This window comes from Antedon mediterranea, chromosome 8 (assembly GCF_964355755.1).
Source record: "Antedon mediterranea chromosome 8, ecAntMedi1.1, whole genome shotgun sequence".
Lineage (NCBI taxonomy): Eukaryota > Metazoa > Echinodermata > Crinoidea > Comatulida > Antedonidae > Antedon > Antedon mediterranea.
The window spans coordinates 3,370,881-3,385,197 of record NC_092677.1 but is presented as its reverse complement, the minus strand read 5'-3'; the positions used below and the strand labels follow the sequence as shown (position 1 = coordinate 3,385,197).

The window sequence follows — 14,317 nt, the reverse complement described above, 5'->3', positions numbered from 1 at the left end:
TAAGGAGACACTTTGTTAGATCCTAAATGTGTCTTCCTAATGGGGGTTTATTAAGGAGACACTTTGTTAGATCCTAAATGTGTCCCCCTAATGGGGGTTTATTAATGGGACACTTTGTTAGATCCTAAATGTGTCCCCCTAATGGGGGTTTATTAAGGGGACACTTTGTTAGATCCTAAATGTGTCCCCCTAATGGGGGTTTATTAAGGGGACACTTTGTTAGATCCTAAATGTGTCCCCCTAATGGGGGTTTATTAATGGGACACTTTGTTAGATCCTAAATGTGTCCCCCTAATGGGGGTTTATTAAGGGGACACTTTGTTAGATCCTAAATGTGTCCCCCTAATGGGGGTTTATTAACACTTTGACTGCCAGAGGTTTTTCCAGTTAGAAACTGCCACCGCCAGCGTTTATAGCCCAATTCGATGTTTTTATCAAAGCTGATTGAAACTATGTATTTGATCTGATTTACATTTAATTTAGACTAAAATAATCAAAAAGATTTTAGCTTTACAATGGTACCAAGAACGATTTTCAAATCGCAATATGTAAATCGTAATAGTAAAATGAAAGTAACCCACTTTTTGAGTTTTTCGTAGTTTTGCGCAAGAAAGTCGAGATATACGCTATTTTGTGCAAGACATCGCAATATGAAAATATCGCCCGGTGAGATCAACAAACAACAAAAAATTACTTACACGGCACCGGTAGGCCTATAAAAACAAGTTATCAATATCGAAAAATGTATTACATTTTATAAATCATAAATCTTACATCAATGTTTCGCCAAAATCCACATAGTAAAGACACCAGGCCTAGTTAACTATGCCTAAAGTTGGTCCAGAACCGTTTTACGACTAGGCCTAGGCTATAGCCTAGTACTACTAGCCTAGCTAGTAAAATGATGATAATATTCATACCATTTCTAAACAAATTTGTTGCGTGAACTCGGCCACTTACAGTGAAGCACCATAACAATTAGGGTATACATACAATAATAAAATTAAAGACTTCATATTGAAAATTCATCCATTATTTTTCATTCAGATAACAAACAAACATTCCAATCCACATAAACCTTTGTAATGCTTCGGCGGCATAGCTAGCGCGCGACCGATACACAATGCGCCAAAAACCATCGCTGTACGCGCTACTGTGATGCGCGGTGTATGTTATTTCGACAGGTACCATTTTGACAATCGTTCGTAACCAGATTAGTTACTTTCAAAAAGTAAAATAATCACGGTCCAGACCGAATATAGTGTCCATATTTATATGATATACCAATAATTAACCTATCTACCGGATTTCGTAAAAAAACGCGAAAAACGAAGATCTTCGTGTTTGGCAGTCAAGCGTTGTGTTTCCAAAAACGAAGATCTTCGTGTTTGGCAGTCAAAGTGTTAAGGAGACACTTTGTTAGATCCTAAATGTGTCCCCCTAATGGGGGTTTATTAAGGAGACACTTTGTTAGATCCTAAATGTGTCCCCCTAATGGGGGTTTATTAAGGAGACACTTTGTTAGATCCTAAATGTGTCCCCCTAATGGGGGTTTATTAAGGAGACACTTTGTTAGATCCTAAATGTGTCCCCCTAATGGGGGTTTATTAAGGAGACACTTTGTTAGATCCTAAATGTGTCCCCCTAATGGGGGTTTATTAATGGGACACTTTGTTAGATCCTAAATGTGTCCCCCTAATGGGGGTTTATTAAGGGGACACTTTGTTAGATCCTAAATGTGTCCCCTAATGGGGGTTTATTAAGGGGACACTTTGTTAGATCCTAAATGTGTCCCCCTAATGGGGGTTTATTAATGGGACACTTTGTTAGATCCTAAATGTGTCCCCCTAATGGGGGTTTATTAAGGGGACACTTTGTTAGATCCTAAATGTGTCCCCCTAATGGGGGTTTATTAAGGAGACACTTTGTTAGATCCTAAATGTGTCCCCCTAATGGGGGTTTATTAAGGAGACACTTTGTTAGATCCTAAATGTGTCCCCCTAATGGGGGTTTATTAAGGAGACACTTTGTTAGATCCTAAATGTGTCCCCCTAATGGGGGTTTATTAAGGAGACACTTTGTTAGATCCTAAATGTGTCCCCCTAATGGGGGTTTATTAAGGAGACACTTTGTTAGATCCTAAATGTGTCCCCCTAATGGGGGTTTATTAAGGGGACACTTTGTTAGATCCTAAATGTGTCCCCCTAATGGGGGTTTATTAAGGGGACACTTTGTTAGATCCTAAATGTGTCCCCCTAATGGGGGTTTATTAAGGAGACACTTTGTTAGATCCTAAATGTGTCCCCCTAATGGGGGTTTATTAATGGGACACTTTGTTAGATCCTAAATGTGTCCCCCTAATGGGGGTTTATTAAGGAGACACTTTGTTAGATCCTAAATGTGTCCCCCTACTGGAGGTTTATTAAGGGGACACTTTGTTAGATCCTAAATGTGTCCCCCTAATGGGGGTTTATTAAGGGGACACTTTGTTAGATCCTAAATGTGTCCCCCTAATGGGGGTTTATTAAGGGGACACTTTGTTAGATCCTAAATGTGTCCCCCTAATGGGGGTTTATTAAGGAGACACTTTGTTAGATCCTAAATGTGTCCCCCTAATGGGGGTTTATTAAGGAGACACTTTGTTAGATCCTAAATGTGTCCCCCTAATGGGGGTTTATTAAGGAGACACTTTGTTAGATCCTAAATGTGTCCCCCTAATGGGGGTTTATTAAGGGGACACTTTGTTAGATCCTAAATGTGTCCCCCTAATGGGGGTTTATTAAGGAGACACTTTGTTAGATCCTAAATGTGTCCCCCTAATGGGGGTTTATTAAGGGGACACTTTGTTAGATCCTAAATGTGTCCCCCTAATGGGGGTTTATTAAGGGGACACTGTCCTAAATGTGTCCCCCTAATGGGGGTTTATTAAGGGGACACTTTGTTAGATCCTAAATGTGTCCCCCTAATGGGGGTTTATTAAGGGGACACTTTGTTAGATCCTAAAGGTGTCCCCCTAATGGGGGTTTATTAAGGAGACACTTTGTTAGATCCTAAATGTGTCCCCCTAATGGGGGTTTATTAAGGGGACACTTTGTTAGATCCTAAATGTGTCCCCCTAATGGGGGTTTATTAAGGGGACACTTTGTTAGATCCTAAAGGTGTCCCCCTAATGGGGGTTTATTAAGGGGACACTTTGTTAGATCCTAAATGTGTCCCCCTAATGGGGGTTTATTAAGGGAACACTTTGTTAGATCCTAAAGGTGTCCCCCTAATGGGGGTTTATTAAGGGGACACTTTGTTAGATCCTAAAGGTGTCCCCCTAATGGGGGTTTAAATGTGTCCTCCTAATGGGGGTTCTAGTTACGTACAAATACTAGAACCAGCAATGAGTCTATCATTCTTGAACATATATATCGTTTGGCACACTTGTCTTGCCATAGCTTACTGTATCTATATTTGCCGGTATTATAGTCCGTGTTCAAATATTGATTTTGAAGGTTTTTTAGTGGAATCTGCCAAACCACATTCAAATCCATCCAACCATTTTAGCAGTGATGTGGCACTAGGGTGGAAATCTGTGAAATCTTCTGACTCACCGTGGTTAAAATAGCAGTTCTGATCATTTTATAGGCCTTATTAAATTACTCAATTATGATTTATGGAATTAAATTATTAGAATCACAGGGACGATACTGTAGATATAAACACATGTTGACAGAGAGTCCTACAGTAATTTTTTTTTTTCTTGTCTAGCCCTACTATAGTAGAATCCTTTCGGACACCCTATTAAGTGGAAACCTTCCCAGGAAATAAACAGCTGATACATACTCAACCCCTCTCCCCCCCGCCCCCACTATATTCAGTTGGGGACACTCACACCCCTATTAGCAACCTGAAGATATCCTTATAAGGGTTCTATTGTACTCTGAATAAATTTTAAAAAGAAATGTTTTCATAAGATGACTCCTTTAAGGGGTATCCATAATGTATGTTACCCAGCCCCCTTGTTCATTTTATTGGAAAGTATCCCCGTTCTCCGATTGAGCCTAAAGTGCTAAAAGTGAGCCAAGTTCTTTGTACAATTATGTGGTATTATAGTTTTATTTCAATAAAGTGTTTGGTACCATTGGAAAGTTTATTTCTATCTCATTATTTGAGTGTATATTGCATGTTATTCTGATTACAAACACCTTTGCTATGAGCTTTGAAAAACAGGTAAATTTTGTCTAAAATGGCTGGCGGTGAGGGGTACTTCCTTTATTGAATGCCTGGCGGTTAATAGGGGTGTTCCCTTAATAGGAGTGTTCCCTTAATAGGGGTGTTCCCTATTAGGGGTGTTCCCTATTAGGGGTGTTCCCTATTAGGGGTGTTCCCTATTAGGGGTGTTCCCTATTAGGGGTGTTCCCTATTAGGGGTGTTCCCTATTAGGGGTGTTCCCTATTAGAGGTGTTCCCTATTAGGGGTGTTCCCTATTAGGGGTGTTCCCTATTAGGGATGTACCAAAGAAGGGGTCTACTGTTTAGTAGGCCTAATATATTAAAATATTTCATTGATTTAATTCCCCTTTAAATTTGCTGTTTTTACCTGTTTACTGTAATGTTTTTCATCATCTCGTCATCTTATCATAGATTAGTTATTCAAGATTAAATAAACAACATAGATACCAGCTTATATATTTGTTGTACTTAAATGTGTTCATTGACGTGCATGCTACCTTAAGCTTGGCACATTTATATTTTTAGTGATGTTGCAGTAGAATTGTATGTACTTGAATCACTTTGAACATTTGTTATACAAAATATAGTGTAGATTAAACTTCAATCATATATAAGTCATATAATTTGATTAATTGCTGTACCTTATTTACGTGTAGTCTAAAGCTCTGTCCACACTAGCAAACTTTATGTCTTTACTCCATGATGTGACAAAAACATGTGATGTGCCCATATATTGACATCATGATGTTATAGTACTACTACCATATTTAGGCATATCACTACCATATTTAGGCATATCACTACCATATTTAGGCATATCACTACCATATTTAGGCATATCACTACCATATTTAGGCATATCACTACCATATTTGGACACATCACACTTTTTTTGTCAAACTAATTTGATACTATAGAGTAGACAGAGCTTAAGCAGATTAAGGCATCTTTTTGAGAAAACAATTAGTGGCGTGTCTAATATCGAACATGAATGCCAACTATAACCTTCTGTATGCCCACTAACAATTAACTGCATGTCAAATGTTATTTAAATTTCACATAAATATAAGACTGTGTATTTAGTAATGTATGCCCTTGTTGGCTTGTATTATTAAGATGATCAGTCATTCCTAAAAATGGAATTGATTTTGACTGATATACTGTACAAAAAATCTCTGACATCACACGTTATTCATCCTTAAAAATGCAAACATACTGAATTCATTTGATTTGCCGATATACACAAGAATCTCCGACCTCACACATTATTCGATCCCTATAAATTTTATTTGCCGTTTTAAAAAATCATACACAGAATTTGTTTTTCCTGTTTTCACCAGCTGATAACAATATGAAAATCATAATCCATAAAAAAAATGACATTGAGGTGGTATTGAAAGTCAATTTATTGGTAGGAGTTTTTGTCAACAGGTTCAAAGGTCACATGAATGTTAATCAGCATTGTATGATGGAAACTTCCAAAGGTATTAATAGAGAGATAATAAATGTATTTGTATTGTTGGATACCAGTTTATAAAATGATTTGATGAGTAAATACAAATGCCATCATTCATTTTCTTGTATTTATAGAGTTGTTATGGTATCAAATAAGCAAATACAGCATATCTGTGGATACTACTGAAGCTTGGTTCCCACTAGAACGTAACGCAAGGACGTAAACGCAACGCAAGCGCTTTAACCAATGACAAGCGAAGTTATAGACAGTTAGCAATCACAAGCGAATAAGCCATCGCTTGTGATTGGTCATGAATTCACTTGCGCTGCGTTACGTCCTTGCGTTGCGTCGCTAGTGGGAACCACTCTTTACACTGTGTGTTGTACAATAACAAATAGTGTACAGTAGATAGAACCTCTATTAAAGGGACAACTTCAGGACCCAACAAATGTACCTTTAATAGAGGTGTCCCTTGAATAAGGTTGGCTGTAGTATTAAAAGATATACTGTTTTGCACAGGAAAGTTTCCCCTTAATAGCGGTGTCCCCTAGATATAAGGGGTGTTCCAAAGTTTATGTTCTATGATTAGTATTATTACTAAAATGAAGTAATACAGTATTTATATGAATTTTATAAAATTAATAAAGTTTGTGTATAAAGCAAAATTATCATAGATAGAAGTACTGTAGGCCTAAATATATTATGTATATCAGATTTTTTAAATGGTGGATATATAATATTAATAATCTGTCAGTGTTAAATAGATTGAAAGGTATAGTTAATAATTTAATTTTGCCTGTTAAAAGGGAAGCACATAATGATTCCCCCCCCCCCCCTCTCCCTGTCACATAGCAAGCATTGATTATCCTTGCTATTTTACTGGTTGATTTCACGCCATGCATTAGTTTCTTCTATTTTAATGATTGAGCATTGGTACTATTGCATGCTCTTGGTCCAAAAGGTGTCCCCTTAATAGGGGTTCTACTGTGCTATAATATTATAATTATCTAGATTTAAATGTATACTTTCTTAATTAATCAGTTTAGTTAAAATTCAGATTGACACAAACCCTGATTGACACACAATATCAAAATGGTATTCCCTCGTTTTGCAGCAAACAATAACTTCTCATCACATGCTTCTATGAAATAATGTTTAACTCAATTAATATTTGTAGTTTGGAAATATTTACTACTATTAAATAAAAATGATACGGTTATCCTATAAGTTTGTTACTATAGTATTACATTATTTAAAAAAGGTCAAGCTAGGATTAAATATAATTTGTCTGTTAAATTAATTACGTTTCCACAACCTTTGCTCTTTTAAAATAAAAAAAATTGGAGTTGGGTACTTTTGAATTAAGCGTCACTCTACCCACGAAATTAAAATATTTAAACATTTTCTTTCATGCTGTGACCTCTGCAGTGGAAAATCCTGTTTGCTGTGAGTCGCCCACGCGTTTAATAGGCTTGAATAGAAGCTATTGTGATGTCACGAATATTCATGAGCCTAGAATTTTCCTTTATTGTACAGCTTTCATCATAATACTGTCACTGTGAACTATTTTTTCTCGTGACTCATATTCTTGTGATCAGCGACTTGCTTGTCTAAATAAGTTCAACAGCCTACTCACATTTTATTAGTATTCATGTTAAGATTTTTCTGATTTGATGACAAGCTATTACTTTAGTGTGCAATTAAAGGCTGACGTGTCACTATATAAATACTGCCCTTGTTAATTTAAAATTAAATATATTCTTGTTCCCTACCATTGTAACATAGTTTAATACAGTATATCATTGTATATGCCCATGTCCATTCATTGTTTGACCATTTGAATTCATAGATGTCCCCTTCTCTTTGTTTTTCTTTCCTTCTTCTCCCTTGCGCCCAAACCCCCGCACCCCACACCCCCACAGCTACCCCCTCACACCATCCCCTTTCCGAAAAAAAACTACCAGTAGTATGTATACAGTTATTACACTAGTAAAAATGTCAGCAATTTAATATCCAAGCACAGGGTCGCCTATCCCAATCTTTCCTACCCCCACCCCTCGCTCAACCAAATTAAAAAAAAAAAAAATCATAATTATCTTCTTGTGTTGTATAAAATATATTAATATATTATTTAATGTGATGCATATTAAATTGAATAGATTTTACCTGAGTTTGTATATTACTTGTTATTACAGTTTCCTGATGGTTTACTTAAGATTATCAAGGGTGGGTATAAGAGTACTAGAAAATATCCCCTCTGATCCAACCATCCAAAGCCCCAAACATTGTCTTTAAATTGTAATTTTGTACCAACCTAACTTAAGAAATACAGTATGTATATTGCAAATACTGTGCATAACTGATTAATTATTAAATTTCCTAAATAGATATTTTGTTTTAATCGGAAGACAATAAGAATATAAATGTCCTTATAAACTGCTGGGTTTCCCGGTCAAATGTAGCGATGCCAGCTGGCTTTAGCTGACCATCATACAATTATTATCATATGTTTGTATTGGGTTGATAAACTTATTTATTCTATTATAACTCTTATTTCTCCATCATAAATCATATCAAATGTTTTTGTTCATCCCCAGGTTTGACTTGACGCAAAGACAATGCCACTAAGCTTGCCAAAAACAAGTATGAACTCATGTTGACTGGAGGCAGGCCGGCAGGCAGGCAGGCTCGCTGTTCGCTGCGTTTACTGACCCTATTAACAGGATGAATTTCCTGGAATCTCATTGGCCTCTAGTTGACTTGAAACTAAAAAGTGCACACATCACTGGGAACAGCTGGCAAGAATGTTGTTGAATGCAAAACAACATTGTCAATGCATATAACCATGGAGGTATACATACATAATATATAGCTATGCAGTACTCTCAATGATGAAAACCATTCAAAACGTATAAATAGGTAATACTGTACAATAAAACCTCTATTAATTGACACCTTCAGGATCCTGCAAAGTGTCCCCTTGATAGGGGTGTCCACTATATGGGTTGGCTGTTTCCTTTTAATATGCCATGCCTACATATTTTCACTGCTGGAAATTGAGAAAATCTAAATAAGTAATACAGTAGTACTCTTATTATTAAGGGGACACCAACCAGACCCAGCTAAATGTCCCTTTAATAGAGGTACAGGGTGTCCCTGCATATAGGTATGGCTGTAGTGTTGAACATATATTTACTCTTGTTTGTTCTTGAGAAAATGTCCCCTGAATATAGTTGTCCCCCTGAATATAGTTGTCCCCCTGAATATAGTTGTCCCCCTGAATATAGTTGTCCCCCTGAATATAGTTGTCCCCCTGAATATAGTTGTCTCCCTGAATATAGTTGTCTCCCTGAATATAGTTGTCTCCCTGAATATAGTTGTCTCCCTGAATATAGTTGTCCCCCTGAATATAGTTGTCCCCCTGAATATGCAGTATGTATATTAAAACAATTTGCAATAATTCCAAATATTGTATTTAAAGTAAATTAAACACAAATAAATTGATATTTAAGTTTACCATCATGTAGGCCTATGTGTTATGCTGAGTTACCATCTTGGAAATCCCTATTTTCAAAATTGAGTTTGAAATACACCTGTATTGTATGTTGTGTTTTCATAGTCAATAGTTATTCTGGAAAATCCCTACTTGTGTATATAATAATCGACAAAAATAGATGGGTTGATTTTCATAGATAGTTGGTTTTTGGAAATACCAGTTTTTTCCCGACGTACTTTCTAAAAATATTCATTTGAATTTTCATATCTATTTTTAACTATTACCATACTTGAAAACTATTCCATACTGCTAGCCCCTTCCTTTTTAATTACCCCTCTTATCGACACACAACCCCCACACAAACACACAGCTCCCTCTCTCTTCTACTCCTGCAAAGTTTAACATCAGAATTTAATATTCCACCTTAAGTTTAAGTGTCAAATATGTTACCCTATTCTAGGAACCCCAGTAATTTAAACATGGATGTATTAACACCTGTGTGAAATATCATACTGGATATCGAATGATTGTATCTGCTGATGATCAGAGGTGTTTTCCTACAAAATCAATAAGTGAATAGAGTTATTGCTCTGTGTACACTATCAAACTAGTGTGATGTGCTCAAATATGGTAGTGATATGCCCAAATATGGTAGTGATATGACATCATGTCCATATATGCGCACATCACATTTTTGTGTCACATAAAGTTTGATAGTGAAGAGTGAGCTTTAGAGTAGAGTTGAAGCAAGTTTGATATTCTGATTACTGATTTTTGATTCAATTAATAAAAATCGGTTTCCGGGTAATAAAATTGTCTGCGGTTAGATTTAGCGATGATTCAATGTTTTATTAAATAAAACAGAAATATCTGTATTTTTATTTCATTATTGAGGGGGAGAGGATACCCACCTTAGATTTGGTCTACCAGAACCAGGTCCTTTTAGACTGCCAAATTCTGGAGACAATATTATTAATTAAATATGTAAAATAAATTAGTATTAATTTACAATTATTGCGTGTAGTTAAATTAGTTATTATATGATGGTGTACAGTTTTTATTTTTAGCGGTTTTAGTCCCTGAATACAACCGTGGTTGTCCTATCATTGGGGAAGAAATAACTGGTTACATATGTGAATAAATTTAAATTCAGTTTTTGCCAATGCCAGCGGAAATATCCACAATTTTATCGAATGGATAATTATCCACCATTTAGTATTAAAAAACACATTCTTCACGCTTTTATTTCATTATGGTTCGTCCTATTGTAAGTTCACCACTCCACCCACATGCCACAATTATAATAACTAACGTATGCATTTGCAAATTGCTCCAAACCGATTTGTTTCCTCCACCACTTAATCGAAAACCACCCTACACCCACCAATTCAAAAATTCAATATTCATACATTTAATTATTATGTAAATTGTACAGTAAATTGAAATATCGATTATATATTATTATACTATATTTTATTACCACTGTATAGTAAAATTGTGTATTGTAAATTTATTACCAATATTTTGGCACCAATATTTTAGCATGATTGTTTTGTCAGTGATAGATAAAAGATTAATATTTTTTTTAGTATTTATTTTTATAAATTAACTTATGTATGTCATTTTGTTAACGTTTTGGTTATTACAGTATAATTAACATACCTATTACTTGTCTAGGTGTTTTTATATTGCTGCTACAATAGCTATATTAGTATGTTCAATTTGTTTATATATTACAGTATAACTATCATAGTACTGTATTGTGTCTGTAGTCTACTGAAATATATTATCCACATTGCATCAGCTATTCACTGTACCAGCATCTCTCATGTTAATATTAATAATTATTTTTATGCCTTGATACGGCAAAATATTGTTTCATATTGGTGTCAAATATAATATAATTTTTAATGGTATCAAATGATGTTTATGAAAATGTTCGTTTGTGTGCATATCTATCGGTTAATGGTTGAATTTTATATGTAAAATAGTATACATAGTGAGTAGTTTGTCGTCTAATGAAATACTGATCGAAGTTAACGTTTTTGTCCGCGTGTGATCAGTGTTGGTTGTTTCACCAAAATGTTTGTCCTTGGGCGTATCTATCAGTAAATAGTCTGATGTTAAGATCGTCGTTTCAACTTTGAGTCTGTTGTGATCAGTTTGAGTCTGTTGTGATCAGTTTGAGTCTGTTGTGATCAGTTTGAGTCGTTTCATTGGTGTCGGTCGTTGTGAGATATCTAGCAGTTACAACGATAGAATATTATAATATACACTACGGATAGTCGTTTTACTAAGTTTTGTCCGTGAGCGTATCTATCGGTGAAATATTGCCACTTATTTCTGTCAAAAAGTCGGTAGAATTCTTTAAATCTCGCAATGATTTCTAAATTATAAGAGTCAAACAGTATTTAAAACAAACTCAAAAAGCAACTGATTATCATAAAATAGTGAATTTTTATTTCATATCACTAAACTTTGTAACATATATGATCTGGAAAATGCAATAAAATTTAAATTTTATTTGTTTTTAATATTTATATCATCGCCATAATTGCTCTCTAATCAACATAGTAAAGCCTGATCATTTAATACTATACTATCTACAGGAGTACTCATTAACTGCTTGGAAACATATGTACGCAGTCTCGTCTCTAGTTTGGCGGCTTCACTGCATTAAAAACATATGTGAGCAGCGTCATTATAAAAATATGTCATGCTACGCGGCATGCCTTAAACAACTTTAAAAATATCCACAAGTGCAAATACAATTGCATGTTTTTTATATTTCTTATACGATGGATTTATCAATAATATTGCAATTTTTTTTAAAAATGTTTTTATCGTACCCAACACACCACTACATACAAGGCAAATGGTTTTTTGTTTCTTTAAAAATGTAGTTTCAATTAATTATACATTCATTTTTTTTTTATTCATTGTATTTTGAACTTTTTAACTTGCTACTGTACATAGTATTATTAGTAATGGTTTCAACAAAATTATTATTTTATTTAAATATTTAGCACTACAGTTATTTTGTATGTTGTTTAACAATTTTTAATTAGGCTACTAGCCTAAGTACAATACAATATCAAAATGAACACAAAACTGAAAAAGTAATACAATAACTTATAAGGAAACCATCTTTCTATTCTATTAAGTAAAACTGCAAAAATACAATTATATTCAGTACAACTACAGTACAACAATCTGTGTTTAGTTCACGAAAACAATCCTTTTTTTTTTAGTTTATTCCAATTTTCCTGGTTGGTTCATAAGTCGTACTGGAATGCTAGCGATACTGCTCCATACTCGACGGCAGACAATCTGATGCTTAGACAACCTTTCGACAGTTTTAAAGGTTCTTCTGTTTGGTAAATCACTTAAAAAGTGTCCCCAAGTTTTGGTTCTTATGTTGATGCCTCCCATTTTGCCGGAGCGGCTTCTTCGTTATCAATTGTTTGTTAAAAGAGACCGTTCAACAGTTTTGAAGTTCTTGCGGAACATGTTTCCCAACATTCGTAAACAGTTGCTTTAACACAGACAACTCTTTGGTAAGTAGTTCAACTTTTTTGTTCAAACGGTCATTTTCGTCGGTCAGCTGACTGACCGTGTCTTGCAGTTGCATCGCCTTCGCCTTGCTCTTTTCTCTGCTCTTCCGTACCGCAACATTATTTTTCTGTCTCTTCGCCACATATTCTTGCGTACCCTTCTCGGGAACCGGTCTTTGTCTCTTCCCCGAGCTCGATTTGTTTAAAGATTTGCTGGCTGGAGAAGATTTGTAAGACATTGTCGTGCTTGTTGGCGATGAAACCGGCGTAGAATATGGCGATTGAGTTGTATCGTTTGCCATTGGCATCATCCCCGTCGAGGGCTGCGGTAAAGTGTTCGTGAAAAATGTTTGTTGCGGCATATCGGATTGAATTGTTGGACTAGTAACGGTTGATTCGCACTCACCGTAGTTGATTTCTGCTGGTTCTTGTTTCACAGCTGGTAATAATGAATAATTGTTCTGAATTTGAGGTTGTGCTCCAAATAAATGATCTAGGTTTCCCAATGTTGGGAAGCCCTCTTGTCCACCAGTATTACCAGTATTTGACACTGAATTTATTGGTTCGTTTTGACTTTGAGAAAGAAATGCTGATAAGTCAATGGAGTCTTCTACTCCGTTTAGTCCTCCAAAACCATCAAAGTATTCTTCTTCGGTGCTAAATTGCAATTTTTGACAGAAATCGTTTTCATCGTAGAACCCAAGTGTATGATCCATGGCCGATGCAATTCTTCAACATATTTTATCTAAAGTCAAAATGTAGAAATTCGTTGATCGTACAAACTCAAAACAATAGTGATTTCAACAAATAAAAACCACAGTTTAGTCTGGTGTAATTCGTATATATGTAAAACAAACGAAACGATAAGTTATTTTATATTTCGTTGTTCCGTATGTTTAGCTCGTTTCAGAATGAAGAGATTCCCTGTCGAAAAGGGCTTTTCTATCTTCCTCAAATTCAATGTTTGACCTATGGCCTGTTCGCAATATGTTAACGTGAAATATCAATCCGCGGACGATTCCCCACAATTTTGTGTTTAAAAAAAATTAAAAACGTATCAATTGAACATTAAAAATATACATAAATATTAAATAAACAATATATTGTGCTTTAATTGTATTCTATTGCATGTTTTTGTAACTTATTAAATTACATTAGGAACTTTAAAATATCGGCGTATATTTTACAGTAGTGACTAGGCTTGGGCTTTGAAGAAGATTTTTCTAAAAATAGGTTTGACGTCACTGAAACCGGTTTTAATTGGTTTAACAACGTCGATATTTATACGCGGCAAAAGGGGTTTTCCAATGCATTTCGCTATTGGTATTGCGCAATCGGTTGCCAACGAAATCCCCACGTTGTAAATGAGGACACACCGGCTAGAACTGGTTCGGCGGATCGTAGCACATGATCTTACTTCGTGTGAACTGTGAAAATGTTTAATAAACTACAATGTTATTAATTTTTTGTTGCAATTATTCATAGCTGAGCAAACAAAATGATTTTAAATCGATCTAGGCCCTATTTTATATTTGTATTTTTTTCAGAAGGTCTATTCCATATTTTAAAATAAAATATGTTAGGCCGGGTAGGC

General features: G+C 35.2%; 2 protein-coding genes across 2 annotated transcripts in view; one reads left to right on the top strand and one right to left on the bottom strand.

The window, feature by feature from the left end:
* The window catches only part of LOC140057172 (DNA repair-scaffolding protein-like), a 32,067-nt gene extending 21,258 nt beyond the window's left edge, over window positions 1-10,809 (top strand). The window contains exon 17 of the mRNA XM_072102726.1: window positions 8,271-10,809. The gene's annotated coding sequence lies outside the window, so the exon portion shown is untranslated. The remainder of the gene's footprint in view (window positions 1-8,270) is intronic.
* Window positions 10,810-11,606: 797 nt separating this feature from the next.
* LOC140056801 (uncharacterized) lies at window positions 11,607-13,645 on the bottom strand. The gene has a single exon (XM_072102287.1). It carries the CDS (start codon window positions 13,437-13,439, stop codon window positions 12,651-12,653), a length of 789 nt encoding a protein of 262 aa, XP_071958388.1. The 5' UTR covers window positions 13,440-13,645; the 3' UTR covers window positions 11,607-12,650.
* Between the last annotated feature and the right edge of the window lie 672 nt (window positions 13,646-14,317).